Source organism: Myxine glutinosa, chromosome 10 (assembly GCF_964187855.1).
Source record: "Myxine glutinosa chromosome 10, kmMyxGlut1.1, whole genome shotgun sequence".
Taxonomy (NCBI): Eukaryota; Metazoa; Chordata; class Myxini; order Myxiniformes; family Myxinidae; genus Myxine; species Myxine glutinosa.
In genome coordinates, this window is record NC_136270.1 from 119,936,841 (window position 1) to 119,956,533 (window position 19,693).

The following is a 19,693-nucleotide window of genomic DNA, read 5'->3' on the forward strand; positions in this document are numbered from 1 at the left end:
AAAAAGTACTACGGAAATCCAAATATAATATTTTCCTTCAGTCCAGGTTGGTGAAGCTACCTCACTCTTTACCCCTCAACAGAGGCAGTGGAATCAAAATCTCTCAAATCATTGACATCTTTCAGCAAAATATCAAGTCTCAAGACCTGCTCATCACTCAGTGGAGGTAGATTGGAGGCCTTGTTGTCTTATCTCATCTCTGTTCCATTGTTTATCAGTTTATGGAACCCTCACCGAGTTGTTTTTCATCATTGGGGAAAACCCTGTGCTTGCATCACACCAATCTCAAACAGGATATCTTTATTAACATGGATTCCAAAGCTCACAGAACAGCTATTGTAGTTATATGCACAACCAAACAGATACAAAAATTGGACTTAACCGTCATTACCAAAGCAAGGGCGAAGTTAAGCGTTCACCTTGCACAAGAATATTGCCAACTGCTGACCTCATGACATATTTTACCTGATTTTCGGTGAAAGCCTGGATCATGAGGCCTTGGCGGATGATGATATTCCATGTCCTAATGTTTGATCCACTGGAGGGCGGAAACAGTTTACATCAGAAATAAAATACAGCAGTCACGAAGCAAATAACCTGTACGTGTTACTACTACAGGTTGGGAATTCACACTGCATTCTGAGGAATGAGTGAAGACAAGTATTTATCATCTGAAAAAAAACATTCAAAATCCACATCAAAACTCAAATCTCATTAACAGCGACGAGTGTTGAGAAAGTTTGTCGCGTGACCAAAGATGACATCTTATGACCCAACAGATCCTTGTGATTTGATGTTTATTTTTAAACAAGTTCCATTTATGTTTGCAGGTAAACAAACTTGTCAATGTGAGTGAGTCAACGGTGTTTTGAAAAATGGAGAAGAATGAAATCAGTGCAGTGATTAAGTACCTGCTTATCAACAGGTTGACCCTGAAGAAAATCCATGAGGATGTTGTGACAACACTTAAGAACAAGAAACGTGCCGTGCGTAGCACGACACTTGCTAAATCCCGAAAAATATGTTGTTGACCTTTGGCCTATGTTGACCTTTTGACCTTTAGACCTCAAAAATTATCGGTGGTTGAATTCAGTGACCTGATCCGCAAATTCTCAACAAATTTCAAGTGAATTGGATAAAAATTGAGGATTTTAGAAATTTGACAAAGTTGTTGACCATGTGATACAAAATGCAATCAAAAATACAGGTGAACTCTTCACACTTACTAGAAGGAAAAGGTACTCCCATAACGGAATCTTGCTGCAGAGAATTCAGCCTCTCCATCCATCGGAGCGGTGAGGCACAAAAACTGATGACAGGTGTTCATGAAGGGAAGTTGCTGTGGAAAGATTGACAGTTAGTGACGAACAGAGAGTGATGTTGCAAAATCGGAACATGAGAACAAACCTGAAATACGCTTTGACCTTCATCAACCTCGACACATCAACCTCAGGTGATCGGACCAGCCGAAGCTTGCGTGGTTATCCCCGGAGTGTGAGAGCATGTTTGAGAGTGTGAAAGATTGTCTGAGAGTGTGAAAGCATGTTTGAGAGTGTGAAAGCATGTTTGAGAGTGTGAAAGATTGTCTGAGAGTGTGAAAGCATGTTTGAGAGTGTGAAAGCATGTTTGAAAGTGTGAAAGATTGTCTGAGAGTGTGAAAGCATGTTTGAGAGTGTGAAAGATTGTCTGAGAGTGTGAAAGCATGTTTGAGATTGTGAAAGCATGTTTGAGAGTGTGAAAGATTGTCTGAGAGTGTGAAAGCATGTTTGAGAGTGTGAAAGATTGTCTGAGAGTGTGAAAGCATGTTTGAGTGTGTGAGAGCATGGCAGGGGGACAACACACAGGTGTGTCAGGGTAGAGAAACAGGGTGTGTGAAAGATAAAAATCAGTGTTATACAAACTGGTGAAGCAGATTAGAGAAACAGGGTGTGTGGAAGTTAAAAATCAGTGATATAGAAACTGGTGAAGCAGATTAGAGAAACATGGTGTGTGAAAGTTAAAAATCAGTGATGTAGAAACTGGTGAAGCAGTTTAGAGAAACATGGTGTGTGAAAGTTAAAAATGAGTGATATAGAAACTGGTGAAACAGATTAGAGAAACAGGGTGTGTGAAAGTTAAAAATGAGTGATGTAGAAACTGGTGAAACAGATTAGAGAAACAGGGTGTGTGAAAGTTAAAAATGAGTGATGTAGAAACTGGTGAAGCAGATTAGAGAAACAGGGTGTGTGAAAGTTAAAAATCAGTGATGTAGAAACTGGTGAAGCAGATTAGAGAAACATGGTGTGTGAAAGTTAAAAATGAGTGATATAGAAACTGGTGAAACAGATTAGAGAAACAGGGTGTGTGAAAGTTAAAAATGAGTGATGTAGAAACTGGTGAAGCAGATTAGAGAAACAGGGTGTGTGAAAGTTAAAAATCAGTGATGTAGAAACTGGTGAAGCAGATTAGAGAAACATGGTGTGTGAAAGTTAAAAATGAGTGATGTAGAAACTGGTGAAACAGATTAGAGAAACAGGGTGTGTGGAAGTTAAAAATCAGTGATGTAGAAACTGGTGAAGCAGATTAGAGAAACAGGGTGTGTGAAAGTTAAAAATCAGTGTTATAGAAACTGGTGAAGCAGATTAGAGAAACAGGGTGTGTGAAAGTTAAAAATCAGTGTTATAGAAACTGGTGAAACAGATTAGAGAAACAGGGTGTGTGAAAGTTAAAAATCAGTGATGTAGAAACTGGTGAAGCAGATTAGAGAAACAGGGTGTGTGGAAGTTAAAAATCAGTGATGTAGAAACTGATGAAGCAGATTAGAGAAACAGGGTGTGTGGAAGTTAAAAATCAGTGATGTAGAAACTGGTGAAACAGATTAGAGAAACAGGGTGTGTGGAAGTTAAAAATCAGTGATGTAGAAACTGGTGAAGCAGATTAGAGAAACAGGGTGTGTGAAAGTTAAAAATCAGTGATGTAGAAACTGGTGAAGCAGATTAGAGAAACATGGTGTGTGAAAGTTAAAAATGAGTGATATAGAAACTGGTGAAACAGATTAGAGAAACAGGGTGTGTGAAAGTTAAAAATGAGTGATGTAGAAACTGGTGAAACAGATTAGAGAAACAGGGTGTGTGGAAGTTAAAAATCAGTGATGTAGAAACTGGTGAAGCAGATTAGAGAAACAGGGTGTGTGGAAGTTAAAAATCAGTGTTATAGAAACTGGTGAAACAGATTAGAGAAACAGGGTGTGTGGAAGTTAAAAATCAGTGATGTAGAAACTGGTGAAGCAGATTAGAGAAACAGGGTGTGTGAAAGTTAAAAATCAGTGATGTAGAAACTGGTGAAGCAGATTAGAGAAACAGGGTGTGTGGAAGTTAAAAATCAGTGATGTAGAAACTGGTGAAGCAGATTAGAGAAACAGGGTGTGTGAAAGTTAAAAATCAGTGATGTAGAAACTGGTGAAACAGATTAGAGAAACAGGGTGTGTGAAAGTTAAAAATCAGTGATGTAGAAACTGGTGAAACAGATTAGAGAAACAGGGTGTGTGAAAGTTAAAAATCAGTGATGTAGAAACTGGTGAAGCAGATTAGAGAAACAGGGTGTGTGAAAGTTAAAAATCAGTGATGTAGAAACTGGTGAAGCAGATTAGAGAAACAGGGTGTGTGGAAGTTAAAAATCAGTGATGTAGAAACTGGTGAAACAGATTAGAGAAACAGGGTGTGTGAAAGTTAAAAATCAGTGATGTAGAAACTGGTGAAGCAGATTAGAGAAACAGGGTGTGTGGAAGTTAAAAATCAGTGATGTAGAAACTGGTGAAGCAGATTAGAGAAACAGGGTGTGTGGAAGTTAAAAATCAGTGATGTAGAAACTGGTGAAACAGATTAGAGAAACAGGGTGTGTGAAAGTTAAAAATCAGTGATGTAGAAACTGGTGAAACAGATTAGAGAAACAGGGTGTGTGAAAGTTAAAAATCAGTGATGTAGAAACTGGTGAAACAGATTAGAGAAACAGGGTGTGTGAAAGTTAAAAATCAGTGATATAGAAACTGGTGAAACAGATTAGAGAAACAGGGTGTGTGAAAGTTAAAAATCAGTGATGTAGAAACTGGTGAAGCAGATTAGAGAAACAGGGTGTGTGAAAGTTAAAAATCAGTGATATAGAAACTGGTGAAACAGATTAGAGAAACAGGGTGTGTGGAAGTTAAAAATCAGTGATGTAGAAACTGGTGAAGCAGATTAGAGAAACAGGGTGTGTGGAAGTTAAAAATCAGTGATGTAGAAACTGGTGAAGCAGATTAGAGAAACAGGGTGTGTGAAAGTTAAAAATCAGTGATATAGAAACTGGTGAAACAGATTAGAGAAACAGGGTGTGTGGAAGTTAAAAATCAGTGATGTAGAAACTGGTGAAGCAGATTAGAGAAACAGGGTGTGTGAAAGTTAAAAATCAGTGATGTAGAAACTGGTGAAACAGATTAGAGAAACATGGTGTGTGAAAGTTAAAAATCAGTGATGTAGAAACTGGTGAAACAGATTAGAGAAACAGGGTGTGTGAAAGTTAAAAATCAGTGATGTAGAAACTGGTGAAACAGATTAGAGAAACAGGGTGTGTGAAAGTTAAAAATCAGTGATGTAGAAACTGGTGAAACAGATTAGAGAAACAGGGTGTGTGGAAGTTAAAAATCAGTGATGTAGAAACTGGTGAAGCAGATTCGAGAAACAGGGTGTGTGAAAGTTAAAAATCACTGATGTAGAAACTGGTGAAACAGATTAGAGAAACATGGTGTGTGAAAGTTAAAAATCACTGATGTAGAAACTGGTGAAGCAGATTAGAGAAACAGGGTGTGTGGAAGTTAAAAATCAGTGATGTAGAAACTGGTGAAGCAGATTCGAGAAACAGGGTGTGTGAAAGTTAAAAATCAGTGATGTAGAAACTGGTGAAACAGATTCGAGAAACATGGTGTGTGAAAGTTAAAAATCACTGATGTAGAAACTGGTGAAGCAGATTAGAGAAACAGGGTGTGTGGAAGTTAAAAATCAGTGATGTAGAAACTGGTGAAGCAGATTCGAGAAACAGGGTGTGTGAAAGTTAAAAATCACTGATGTAGAAACTGGTGAAACAGATTAGAGAAACATGGTGTGTGAAAGTTAAAAATCACTGATGTAGAAACTGGTGAAGCAGATTAGAGAAACAGGGTGTGTGGAAGTTAAAAATCAGTGATGTAGAAACTGGTGAAGCAGATTCGAGAAACAGGGTGTGTGAAAGTTAAAAATCACTGATGTAGAAACTGGTGAAACAGATTCGAGAAACATGGTGTGTGAAAGTTAAAAATGAGTGATGTAGAAACTGTTGAAGCAGATTCGAGAAACAGGGTGTGTGAAAGTTAAAAATCAGTGACATGGAAACTGGTGAAACGGATTAGAGAAACAGGGTGTGTGGAAGTTAAAAATCAGTGATATAGAAACTGGTGAAGCGGATTAGAGAAACATGGTGTGTGAAAGTTAAAAATCAGTGATATAGAAACTGGTGAAGCAGATTAGAGAAACAGGGTGTGTGGAAGTTAAAAATCAGTGATATGGAAACTGGTGAAACAGATTAGAGAAACAGGGTGTGTGAAAGTTAAAAATCAGTGTTATAGAAACTGGTGAAGCAGATTAGAGAAACAGGGTGTGTGAAAGTTAAAAATCAGTGTTATAGAAACTGGTGAAGCAGATTAGAGAAACAGGGTGTGTGAAAGTTAAAAATCAGTGATATAGAAACTGGTGAAGCAGATTAGAGAAACATGGTGTGTGAAAGTTAAAAATCAGTGATATAGAAACTGGTGAAACAGATTAGAGAAACAGGGTGTGTGAAAGTTAAAAATCAGTGATATAGAAACTGGTGAAACAGATTAGAGAAACATGGTGTGTGAAAGTTAAAAATCAGTGTTATAGAAACTGGTGAAACAGATTAGAGAAACAGGGTGTGTGAAAGTTAAAAATCAGTGATATAGAAACTGGTGAAGCAGATTAGAGAAACATGGTGTGTGAAAGTTAAAAATCAGTGATATAGAAACTGGTGAAACAGATTAGAGAAACAGGGTGTGTGAAAGTTAAAAATCAGTGATATAGAAACTGGTGAAACAGATTAGAGAAACAGGGTGTGTGAAAGTTAAAAATCAGTGATATAGAAACTGGTGAAGCGGATTAGAGAAACATGGTGTGTGAAAGTTAAAAATCAGTGATATAGAAACTGGTGAAGCGGATTAGAGAAACATGGTGTGTGAAAGTTAAAAATCAGTGATATAGAAACTGGTGAAGCAGATTAGAGAAACAGGGTGTGTGAAAGTTAAAAATCAGTGATATAGAAACTGGTGAAGCAGATTAGAGAAACAGGGTGTGTGGAAGTTAAAAATCAGTGATGTAGAAACTGGTGAAACAGATTAGAGAAACAGGGTGTGTGGAAGTTAAAAATCAGTGATGTAGAAACTGGTGAAGCAGATTAGAGAAACAGGGTGTGTGAAAGTTAAAAATGAGTGATATAGAAACTGGTGAAACAGATTAGAGAAACAGGGTGTGTGAAAGTTAAAAATGAGTGTTATAGAAACTGGTGAAACAGATTAGAGAAACAGGGTGTGTGAAAGTTAAAAATCAGTGATGTAGAAACTGGTGAAGCAGATTAGAGAAACAGGGTGTGTGAAAGTTAAAAATCAGTGTTATAGAAACTGGTGAAACAGATTAGAGAAACAGGGTGTGTGGAAGTTAAAAATCAGTGATGTAGAAACTGGTGAAACAGATTAGAGAAACAGGGTGTGTGGAAGTTAAAAATCAGTGATGTAGAAACTGGTGAAGCAGATTAGAGAAACAGGGTGTGTGAAAGTTAAAAATCAGTGATGTAGAAACTGGTGAAGCAGATTAGAGAAACAGGGTGTGTGGAAGTTAAAAATCAGTGATGTAGAAACTGGTGAAGCAGATTAGAGAAACAGGGTGTGTGAAAGTTAAAAATCAGTGATGTAGAAACTGGTGAAACAGATTAGAGAAACAGGGTGTGTGGAAGTTAAAAATCAGTGATGTAGAAACTGGTGAAACAGATTAGAGAAACAGGGTGTGTGAAAGTTAAAAATCAGTGATGTAGAAACTGGTGAAACAGATTAGAGAAACAGGGTGTGTGGAAGTTAAAAATCAGTGATGTAGAAACTGGTGAAGCAGATTAGAGAAACAGGGTGTGTGAAAGTTAAAAATCAGTGATGTAGAAACTGGTGAAGCAGATTAGAGAAACTGGGTGTGTGAAAGTTAAAAATCAGTGATGTAGAAACTGGTGAAACAGATTAGAGAAACAGGGTGTGTGGAAGTTAAAAATCAGTGATGTAGAAACTGGTGAAGCAGATTAGAGAAACAGGGTGTGTGAAAGTTAAAAATCAGTGATGTAGAAACTGGTGAAGCAGATTAGAGAAACAGGGTGTGTGGAAGTTAAAAATCAGTGATGTAGAAACTGGTGAAGCAGATTAGAGAAACAGGGTGTGTGAAAGTTAAAAATCAGTGATGTAGAAACTGGTGAAACAGATTAGAGAAACAGGGTGTGTGAAAGTTAAAAATCAGTGATGTAGAAACTGGTGAAACAGATTAGAGAAACAGGGTGTGTGAAAGTTAAAAATCAGTGATGTAGAAACTGGTGAAACAGATTAGAGAAACAGGGTGTGTGGAAGTTAAAAATCAGTGATGTAGAAACTGGTGAAGCAGATTAGAGAAACAGGGTGTGTGAAAGTTAAAAATCAGTGATGTAGAAACTGGTGAAGCAGATTAGAGAAACAGGGTGTGTGAAAGTTAAAAATCAGTGATGTAGAAACTGGTGAAGCAGATTAGAGAAACAGGGTGTGTGGAAGTTAAAAATCAGTGATGTAGAAACTGGTGAAACAGATTAGAGAAACAGGGTGTGTGAAAGTTAAAAATCAGTGATGTAGAAACTGGTGAAGCAGATGAGAGAAACAGGGTGTGTGAAAGTTAAAAATCAGTGATGTAGAAACTGGTGAAGCAGATTAGAGAAACAGGGTGTGTGAAAGTTAAAAATCAGTGATGTAGAAACTGGTGAAACAGATTAGAGAAACAGGGTGTGTGAAAGTTAAAAATCAGTGATGTAGAAACTGGTGAAACAGATTAGAGAAACAGGGTGTGTGAAAGTTAAAAATCAGTGATGTAGAAACTGGTGAAACAGATTAGAGAAACAGGGTGTGTGAAAGTTAAAAATCAGTGATATAGAAACTGGTGAAACAGATTAGAGAAACAGGGTGTGTGAAAGTTAAAAATCAGTGATGTAGAAACTGGTGAAGCAGATTAGAGAAACAGGGTGTGTGAAAGTTAAAAATCAGTGATATAGAAACTGGTGAAACAGATTAGAGAAACAGGGTGTGTGGAAGTTAAAAATCAGTGATGTAGAAACTGGTGAAACAGATTAGAGAAACAGGGTGTGTGGAAGTTAAAAATCAGTGATGTAGAAACTGGTGAAGCAGATTAGAGAAACAGGGTGTGTGAAAGTTAAAAATCAGTGATATAGAAACTGGTGAAACAGATTAGAGAAACAGGGTGTGTGAAAGTTAAAAATCAGTGATGTAGAAACTGGTGAAGCAGATTAGAGAAACAGGGTGTGTGAAAGTTAAAAATCAGTGATATAGAAACTGGTGAAACAGATTAGAGAAACAGGGTGTGTGGAAGTTAAAAATCAGTGATGTAGAAACTGGTGAAACAGATTAGAGAAACAGGGTGTGTGGAAGTTAAAAATCAGTGATGTAGAAACTGGTGAAGCAGATTAGAGAAACAGGGTGTGTGAAAGTTAAAAATCAGTGATATAGAAACTGGTGAAACAGATTAGAGAAACAGGGTGTGTGGAAGTTAAAAATCAGTGATGTAGAAACTGGTGAAGCAGATTAGAGAAACAGGGTGTGTGAAAGTTAAAAATCAGTGATGTAGAAACTGGTGAAACAGATTAGAGAAACATGGTGTGTGAAAGTTAAAAATCAGTGATGTAGAAACTGGTGAAACAGATTAGAGAAACAGGGTGTGTGAAAGTTAAAAATCAGTGATGTAGAAACTGGTGAAACAGATTAGAGAAACAGGGTGTGTGAAAGTTAAAAATCAGTGATGTAGAAACTGGTGAAACAGATTAGAGAAACATGGTGTGTGAAAGTTAAAAATCACTGATGTAGAAACTGGTGAAGCAGATTAGAGAAACAGGGTGTGTGGAAGTTAAAAATCAGTGATGTAGAAACTGGTGAAGCAGATTCGAGAAACAGGGTGTGTGAAAGTTAAAAATCACTGATGTAGAAACTGGTGAAACAGATTAGAGAAACATGGTGTGTGAAAGTTAAAAATCACTGATGTAGAAACTGGTGAAGCAGATTAGAGAAACAGGGTGTGTGGAAGTTAAAAATCAGTGATGTAGAAACTGGTGAAGCAGATTCGAGAAACAGGGTGTGTGAAAGTTAAAAATCACTGATGTAGAAACTGGTGAAACAGATTCGAGAAACATGGTGTGTGAAAGTTAAAAATCACTGATGTAGAAACTGGTGAAGCAGATTAGAGAAACAGGGTGTGTGGAAGTTAAAAATCAGTGATGTAGAAACTGGTGAAGCAGATTCGAGAAACAGGGTGTGTGAAAGTTAAAAATCACTGATGTAGAAACTGGTGAAACAGATTAGAGAAACATGGTGTGTGAAAGTTAAAAATCAGTGACATGGAAACTGGTGAAGCAGATTAGAGAAACAGGGTGTGTGAAAGTTAAAAATCAGTGAAAAAGGGACTGGTGAAGCAGATTAGAGAAACTGGGTGTGTGAAAGTTAAAAATCAGTGATATAGAAACTGGTGAAGCAGATTAGAGAAACATGGTGTGTGAAAGTTAAAAATGAGTGATATAGAAACTGGTGAAGCAGATTAGAGAAACATGGTGTGTGAAAGTTAAAAATGAGTGATATAGAAACTGGTGAAGCAGATTAGAGAAACATGGTGTGTGAAAGTTAAAAATGAGTGATATAGAAACTGGTGAAGCAGATTAGAGAAACAGGGTGTGTGAAAGTTAAAAATGAGTGATATCGAAACTGGTGAAGCAGATTAGAGAAACAGGGTGTGTGAAAGTTAAAAATGAGTGAGATAGAAACTGGTGAAACAGATTAGAGAAACAGGGTGTGTGAAAGTTAAAAATGAGTGATATAGAAACTGGTGAAACAGATTAGAGAAACAGGGTGTGTGAAAGTTAAAAATCAGTGATATAGAAACTGGTGAAGCAGATTAGAGAAACAGGGTGTGTGAAAGTTAAAAATGAGTGATATAGAAACTGGTGAAGCAGATTAGAGAAATAGGGTGTGTGAAAGTTAAAAATCAGTGATATAGAAACTGGTGAAGCGGATTAGAGAAACAGGGTGTGTGAAAGTTAAAAATCAGTGATATAGAAACTGGTGAAGCGGATTAGAGAAACAGGGTGTGTGAAAGTTAAAAATCAGTGATATAGAAACTGGTGAAGCAGATTAGAGAAACATGGTGTGTGAAAGTTAAAAATCAGTGATATAGAAACTGGTGAAACAGATTAGAGAAACAGGGTGTGTGAAAGTTAAAAATCAGTGATATAGAAACTGGTGAAACAGATTAGAGAAACAGGGTGTGTGAAAGTTAAAAATCAGTGATATAGAAACTGGTGAAGCGGATTAGAGAAACATGGTGTGTGAAAGTTAAAAATCAGTGATATAGAAACTGGTGAAGCGGATTAGAGAAACATGGTGTGTGAAAGTTAAAAATCAGTGATATCGAAACTGGTGAAGCAGATTAGAGAAACAGGGTGTGTGAAAGTTAAAAATCAGTGATATAGAAACTGGTGAAGCAGATTAGAGAAACAGGGTGTGTGGAAGTTAAAAATCCGTGATATGGAAACTGGTGAAACAGATTAGAGAAACAGGGTGTGTGAAAGTTAAAAATCAGTGTTATAGAAACTGGTGAATCAGATCAGAGAAACAGGGTGTGTGAAAGTTAAAAATCAGTGTTATAGAAACTGGTGAAACAGATCAGAGAAACATGGTGTGTGAAAGTTAAAAATCAGTGATGTAGAAACTGGTGAAGTGGATTGGAGAAACATGGTGTGTGAAAGTTAAAAATCAGTGTTATAGAAACTGGTGAAACAGTTCAGAGAAACAGGGTGTGTGAAAGTTAAAAATCAGTGATATGGAAACTGGTGAAGCGGATTAGAGAAACACGGTGTGTAAAAGTAAAAAATCAGTAATATGGAAACTGGTGAAGCAGATTAGAGAAACAGGGTGTGTGAAAGTTAAAAATGAGTGATGTAGAAACTGGTGAAGCAGATTAGAGAAACTGGGTGTGTGAAAGTTAAAAATGAGTGATGTAGAAACTGGTGAAGCGGATTAGAGAAACAGGGTGTGTGAAAGTTAAAAATCAGTGATGTGGAAACTGGTGAAGCGGATTAGAGAAACAGGGTGTGTGAAAGTTAAAAATGAGTGATATGGAAACTGGTGAAGCGGATTAGAGAAACACGGTGTGTAAAAGTAAAAAATCAGTGATATGGAAACTGGTGAAGCAGTTTAGAGAAACATGGTGTGTGTAAGTTAAAAATCAGTGATATGGAAACTGGTGAAACAGATTAGAGAAACAGGGTGTGTGAAATTTAAAAATCAGTGATGTAGAAACTGGTGAAGCGGATTAGAGAAACAGGGTGTGTGAAAGTTAAAAATCAGTGATGTGGAAACTGGTGAAGCAGATCAGAGAAACAGGGTGTGTGAAAGTTAAAAATCAGTGTTATAGAAACTGGTGAAACAGTTCAGAGAAACAGGGTGTGTAAATAAAAACCACCTTTAGAGGCCATTTTGCCCCGCAAGCAGGGGTTGGCCTTTTTCGGGAACCGTGGTTGTTGTTGTTTTTTGGTCCCCTTTTTGAAGCAATGTTTTACGGTCGGATGCCCTTCCTGACGCCAACCCTTTTTGCCGCCTTTAACGACAAACAGGGAATTACCAGTGAACTGGTACTCAATTAGCCGACCTCGGAAGGATGACAGGCTGAGTCAACCCCCCTGGCGTTAATTCAGCGATCGACCGGGATTCGAACCCAGGATCCTAGGATCCTAAGCCGGCACCCTAGCCGCTAGCCCAACACCAGGGATCTTCGTGTTATAGAAACTGGTGAAACAGTTCAGAGAAACAGGGTGTGTGAAAGTTAAAAATCAGTGATGTAGAAACTGGTGAAGCGGGTTAGAGAAACTGGGTGTGTGAAAGTTAAAAATCAGTGATGTAGAAACTGGTGAAACAGATTAGAGAAACCGGGTGTGTGAAAGTTAAAAATCAGTGTTATAGAAACTAGTGAAACAGTTCAGAGAAACAGGGTGTGTAACCACCGTTTAGAGGCCATTTTTCCCCGCAAAGCGGGGGTTGGCCTTTTCGGGGACCGTGGCTGTTGTTGTTTTTTTGGTCCCCTTTTTGAAGCAATGTTTTACGGCCGGATGCCTTTTGCCGCCAACCCTGTTTGTCGCCTTTTTACGATAAACAGGGAATTACCAGTGTACTGGTACTCAATTTGCCGACCCCGGAAGGATGACAGGCTGAGTCAACCCCCCTGGCATTAATTCAGCGATCGACCGGGATTCAAACCCAGGATCCTTGGATCCTAAGCTGGCTACCCTAGCCGCTAGCCCAACACCAGGGTTATCCTCCTCCTTGGTGATTTCAATATACACATGGACTCCACTGACTCCATGATAACCACTGACTTCACTGATTTACTCACCTGCTTTAACCTCACTCAACATGTCAACTTTCCTACCCATAACCGTGGTCACATTTTGGACCTTGTCTGCTCTACTGGATTAATTTTGCACCATCTCTCCTGGGTGGATGAGAATGAGGTAGGTGAAAGAGCGTTTAGCTTACGGAAGTTGATAGTGCGATAATGCCTTGGTGTTGGGGCGGGGATGTTGATGGTCATAGTGATGGCTAAGTGGTCAGAGAGGGTGAGGTCAGAGCCAGAGAGATGAAAATGTGTGTGTGAAAGTTAAAAATCAGTGTTATAGAAACTGGTGAAGCAGATTAGAGAAACATGGTGTGTGAAAGTTAAAAATCAGTGATATAGAAACTGGTGAAGCAGATTAGAGAAACTGGGTGTGTGAAAGTTAAAAATCAGTGACATGGAAACTGGTGAAGCAGATTAGAGAAACAGGGTGTGTGAAAGTTAAAAATCAGTGATATAGAAACTGGTGAAGCAGATTAGAGAAACAGGGTGTGTGAAAGTTAAAAATCAGTGACATGGAAACTGGTGAAGCAGATTAGAGAAACAGGGTGTGTGAAAGTTAAAAATCAGTGAAAAAGGGACTGGTGAAGCAGATTAGAGAAACTGGGTGTGTGAAAGTTAAAAATCAGTGATATAGAAACTGGTGAAGCAGATTAGAGAAACATGGTGTGTGAAAGTTAAAAATGAGTGATATAGAAACTGGTGAAGCAGATTAGAGAAACATGGTGTGTGAAAGTTAAAAATGAGTGATATAGAAACTGGTGAAGCAGATTAGAGAAACATGGTGTGTGAAAGTTAAAAATGAGTGATATAGAAACTGGTGAAGCAGATTAGAGAAACAGGGTGTGTGAAAGTTAAAAATGAGTGATATCGAAACTGGTGAAGCAGATTAGAGAAACAGGGTGTGTGAAAGTTAAAAATGAGTGAGATAGAAACTGGTGAAACAGATTAGAGAAACAGGGTGTGTGAAAGTTAAAAATGAGTGATATAGAAACTGGTGAAACAGATTAGAGAAACAGGGTGTGTGAAAGTTAAAAATCAGTGATATAGAAACTGGTGAAGCAGATTAGAGAAACAGGGTGTGTGAAAGTTAAAAATGAGTGATATAGAAACTGGTGAAGCAGATTAGAGAAATAGGGTGTGTGAAAGTTAAAAATCAGTGATATAGAAACTGGTGAAGCGGATTAGAGAAACAGGGTGTGTGAAAGTTAAAAATCAGTGATATAGAAACTGGTGAAGCGGATTAGAGAAACAGGGTGTGTGAAAGTTAAAAATGAGTGATATAGAAACTGGTGAAGCAGATTAGAGAAACAGGGTGTGTGAAAGTTAAAAATGAGTGATATGGAAACTGGTGAAGCAGATTAGAGAAACAGGGTGTGTGAAAGTTAAATATCAGTGATATAGAAACTGGTGAAGCAGATTAGAGAAACATGGTGTGTGAAAGTTAACAAGTACAAAAAGTTTTAATTAAAACAAAAGCCGCGTCGATGTTACACAATGCCTAGATGCAGCTGTGCCTATAACGTCGATGTTATAGGCACAGGACATTCCTATTGATTCGATTACTTGATGTTATTTTTGTGCAAAGTGAAAATATATCTCGGCAATTTCCCGTGTGTGGCGACGAATTTTTAATATATCTCGGCATTTTCCCATCTGTTATTTCAGGCGGTGTATGACTGACCATGCCGCGATTTAAAAAATATATATCTCGGCAATTTCCCGTCTGTTATTTCGGGCGGTGTATGACTGACCATGCCGCGATTTAAACCAAATATATATATCTCGGCATTTTCCCGTCTGTTATTTCGGGCGGTGTATGACTGACCATGCCGCGATTTAAAGAAAATATATCTCGGCAATTTCCCGTATGTGGTGACACGTGAACGAAGCTATGCTCCTCTCTCCACATTATTGTGACGACGTATAAATTAAATATTTCATCGTGACGATTGTCATCAAATGGACGAATTTTTTATATATCTCGGCATTTTCCCGTCTGTTATTTCAGGCGGTGTATGACTGACCATGCCGCGATTTAAACAAAATATATATATCTCGGCATTTTCCCGTCTGTTATTTCGGGCGGTGTATGACTGACCATGCCGCGATTTAAACAAAATATATATATCTCGGCATTTTCCCGTCTGTTATTTCGGGCGGTGTATGACTGACCATGCCGCGATTTAAACAAAATAAATATATCTCGGCATTTTCCCGTCTCTTATTTCGGGCGGTGTATGACTGACCATGCCACGATTTAAAAAAAAAAAATCTCAATGGACTTGAAGTTACAGGCCTTTGAGAATTCATTTCGTTCTATAAAGGGCAACTTTCATCGGATTTTCTTCCCGTTTTTTTTCAACCGAGTCTAAAACTATGTTAGCGACTGTAAAAATTAAATGATATATCGAATTTGATTTGAAATAAAACTGTGTGAGAGAGGAAGACACCACGGGCCAACAAAACAGGCCTCAAAGCTATGCGAGTTAATAAAATGGTGGATATTTGTTTATATGAGGCCTCTCCCAGAATGGGTGGAGCTATGGTTCCCAGAATGGGTGGAGCTTTGAGGTTTTGTCTTCTCTGCAAGAACAAGAAGAACAAGAAGAACAACAACAAGAAGAACAACAACAACAACAGCAGAGGGCACTCTATGACCAGCGTCCGCGACGCGGCTAAAAATGAGTGATATAGAAACTGGTGAAGCAGATTAGAGAAACAGGGTGTGTGAAAGTTAAAAATGAGTGATATAGAAACTGGTGAAGCAGATTAGAGAAACAGGGTGTGTGAAAGATAAAAATCAGTGATATAGAAACTGGTGAAGCAGATTGGAGAAACAGGGTGTGTGAAAGTTAAAAATCAGTGATATAGAAACTGGTGAAGCAGATTAGAGAAACAGGGTGTGTGAAAGTTAAAAATGAGTGATATAGAAACTGGTGAAGCAGATTAGAGAAACAGGGTGTGTGAAAGTTAAAAATGAGTGATATAGAAACTGGTGAAGCAGATTCGAGAAACTGGGTGTGTGAAAGTTAAAAATCAGTGATGTAGAAACTGGTGAAGCAGATTAGAGAAACAGGGTGTGTGAAAGTTAAAAATGAGTGATATAGAAACTGGTGAAGCAGATTAGAGAAACATGGTGTGTGAAAGTTAAAAATGAGTGATATAGAAACTGGTGAAACAGATAAGAGAAACAGGGTGTGTGAAAGTTAAAAATCAGTGATATAGAAACTGGTGAAGCAGATTAGAGAAACTTGGTGTGTGAAAGTTAAAAATGAGTGATATAGAAACTGGTGAAGCAGATTAGAGAAACATGGTGTGTGAAAGTTAAAAATGAGTGATATAGAAACTGGTGAAACTGATTAGAGAAACATGGTGTGTGAAAGTTAAAAATGAGTGATATAGAAACTGGTGAAGCAGATTAGAGAAACATGGTGTGTGAAAGTTAAAAATGAGTGTTATAGAAACTGGTGAAGCAGATTAGAGAAACAGGGTGTGTGAAAGTTAAAAATGAGTGATATAGAAACTGGTGAAGCAGATTAGAGAAACATGGTGTGTGAAAGTTAAAAATGAGTGACATGGAAACTGGTGAAGCAGATTAGAGAAACAGGGTGTGTGAAAGTTAAAAATCAGTGAAAAAGGGACTGGTGAAGCAGATTAGAGAAACTGGGTGTGTGAAAGTTAAAAATCAGTGATATAGAAACTGGTGAAGCAGATTAGAGAAACATGGTGTGTGAAAGTTAAAAATGAGTGATAGAAACTGGTGAAGCAGATTAGAGAAACATGGTGTGTGAAAGTTAAAAATGAGTGATATAGAAACTGGTGAAGCAGATTAGAGAAACATGGTGTGTGAAAGTTAAAAATGAGTGATATAGAAACTGGTGAAGCAGATTAGAGAAACAGGGTGTGTGAAAGTTAAAAATGAGTGATATAGAAACTGGTGAAGCAGATTAGAGAAACAGGGTGTGTGAAAGTTAAAAATGAGTGATATAGAAACTGGTGAAGCAGATTAGAGAAATAGGGTGTGTGAAAGTTAAAAATCAGTGATATAGAAACTGGTGAAGCGGATTAGAGAAACAGGGTGTGTGAAAGTTAAAAATCAGTGATATAGAAACTGGTGAAGCGGATTAGAGAAACAGGGTGTGTGAAAGTTAAAAATCAGTGATATAGAAACTGGTGAAACAGATTAGAGAAACAGGGTGTGTGAAAGTTAAATATCAGTGATATAGAAACTGGTGAAGCAGATTAGAGAAACATGGTGTGTGAAAGTTAACAAGTACAAAAAGTTTTAATTAAAACAAAAGCCGCGTCGATGTTACACAATGCCTAGATGCAGCTGTGCCTATAACGTCGATGTTATAGGCACAGGACATTCCTATTGATTCGATTACTTGATGTTATTTTTGTGCAAAGTGAAAATATATCTCGGCAATTTCCCGTGTGTGGCGACGAATTTTTAATATATCTCGGCATTTTCCCATCTGTTATTTCAGGCGGTGTATGACTGACCATGCCGCGATTTAAAAAATATATATCTCGGCAATTTCCCGTCTGTTATTTCGGGCGGTGTATGACTGACCATGCCGCGATTTAAACAAAATATATATATATCTCGGCATTTTCCCGTCTGTTATTTCGGGCGGTGTATGACTGACCATGCCGCGATTTAAAGAAAATATATCTCGGCAATTTCCCGTATGTGGTGACACGTGAACGAAGCTATGCTCCTCTCTCCACATTATTGTGACAACGTATAAATTAAATATTTCATCGTGACGATTGTCATCAAATGGACGAATTTTTTATATATCTCGGCATTTTCCCGTCTGTTATTTCAGGCGGTGTATGACTGACCATGCCGCGATTTCAACAAAATATATATATCTCGGCATTTTCCCGTCTGTTATTTCTGGCGGTGTATGACTGACCATGCCGCGATTTAAACAAAATAAATATATCTCGGCATTTTCCCGTCTCTTATTTCGGGCGGTGTATGACTGACCATGCCACGATTAAAAAAAAAAAAATCTCAATGGACTTGAAGTTACAGGCCTTTGAGAATTCATTTCGTTCTATAAAGGGCAACTTTCATCGGATTTTCTTCCCGTTTTTTTTCAACCGAGTCTAAAACTATGTTAGCGACTGTAAAAATTAAATGATATATCGAATTTGATTTGAAATAAAACTGTGTGAGAGAGGAAGACACCACGGGCCAACAAAACAGGCCTCAAAGCTATGCGAGTTAATAAAATGGTGGATATTTGTTTATATGAGGCCTCTCCCAGAATGGGTGGAGCTATGGTTCCCAGAATGGGTGGAGCTTTGAGGTTTTGTCTTCTCTGCAAGAACAAGAAGAACAAGAAGAACAACAACAAGAAGAACAACAACAACAACAGCAGAGGGCACTCTATGACCAGCGTCCGCGACGCGGCTAAAAATGAGTGATATAGAAACTGGTGAAGCAGATTAGAGAAACAGGGTGTGTGAAAGTTAAAAATGAGTGATATAGAAACTGGTGAAGCAGATTAGAGAAACAGGGTGTGTGAAAGTTAAAAATGAGTGATATAGAAACTGGTGAAGCAGATTCGAGAAACTGGGTGTGTGAAAGTTAAAAATCAGTGATGTAGAAACTGGTGAAGCAGATTAGAGAAACAGGGTGTGTGAAAGTTAAAAATGAGTGATATAGAAACTGGTGAAGCAGATTCGAGAAACCGGGTGTGTGAAAGTTAAAAATGAGTGATATAGAAACTGGTGAAGCAGATTCGAGAAACAGGGTGTGTGAAAGTTAAAAATGTGTGATATAGAAACTGGTGAAGCAGATTCGAGAAACAGGGTCTGTGAAAGTTAAAAATCAGTGATGCAGAAACTGGTGAAACAGATTAGAGAAACTGGGTGTGTGAAAGTTAAAAATCAGTGATATAGAAACTGGTGAAGCAGATTAGAGAAACAGGGTGTGTGAAAGTTAAAAATGAGTGATATAGAAACTGGTGAAGCAGATTAGAGAAACAGGGTGTGTGAAAGTTAAAAATGAGTGATATAGAAACTGGTGAAGCAGATTAGAGAAACAGGGTGTGTGAAAGTTGAAAATGAGTGATATAGAAACTGGTGAAGCAGATTAGAGAAACATGGTGTGTGAAAGTTAAAAATGAGTGATATAGAAACTGGTGAAACAGATTAGAGAAACATGGTGTGTGAAAGTTAAAAATGAGTGATATAGAAACTGGTGAAGCAGATTAGAGAAACATGGTGTGTGAAAGTTAAAAATGAGTGATATAGAAACTGGTGAAGCAGATTAGAGAAACAGGGTGTGTGAAAGTTAAAAATGAGTGATATAGAAACTGGTGAAGCAGATTAGAGAAACAGGGTGTGTGAAAGTTAAAAATGAGTGATATAGAAACTGGTGAAGCAGATTCGAGAAACAGGGTCTGTGAAAGTTAAAAATCAGTGTTATAGAAACTGGTGAAGCAGATTCGAGAAACAGGGTGTGTGAAAGTTAAAAATGAGTGATATAGAAACTGGTGAAGCAGATTCGAGAAACAGGGTGTGTGAAAGTTAAAAATGAGTGATATAGAAACTGGTGAAGCAGATTAGAGAAACAGGGTGTGTGAAAGTTAAAAATGAGTGATATAGAAACTGGTGAAGCAGATTAGAGAAACATGGTGTGTGAAAGGTAAAAATGAGTGATATAGAAACTGGTGAAGCAGATTAGAGAAACATGGTGTGTGAAAGTTAAAAATGAGTGATATAGAAACTGGTGAAACAGATTCGAGAAACAGGGTGTGTGAAAGTTAAAAATCAGTGATATAGAAACTGGTGAAACAGATTAGAGAAACAGGGTGTGTGAAAGTTAAAAATCAGTGATATAGAAACTGGTGAAGCAGATTCGAGAAACAGGGTGTGTGAAAGTTAAAAATGAGTGATATAGAAACTGGTGAAGCAGATTAGAGAAACTTGGTGTGTGAAAGTTA

The 19,693-nt window shown here is 37.8% G+C and overlaps 1 protein-coding gene across 1 annotated transcript in view; it reads right to left on the reverse strand.

Moving 5' to 3' along the window:
- Positions 1-248: 248 nt before the first annotated feature.
- The window catches only part of LOC137433678 (uncharacterized), a 129,096-nt gene continuing 109,651 nt past the window's right edge, over positions 249-19,693 (reverse strand). Inside the window, exons 23-25 of the mRNA XM_078785227.1 lie at positions 1,227-1,339; positions 449-538; positions 249-333 (exon numbers count right to left, since the gene is read on the reverse strand). Coding sequence (XP_078641353.1) covers positions 249-333; positions 449-538; positions 1,227-1,339 — 288 coding nt within the window. The remainder of the gene's footprint in view (positions 334-448; positions 539-1,226; positions 1,340-19,693) is intronic.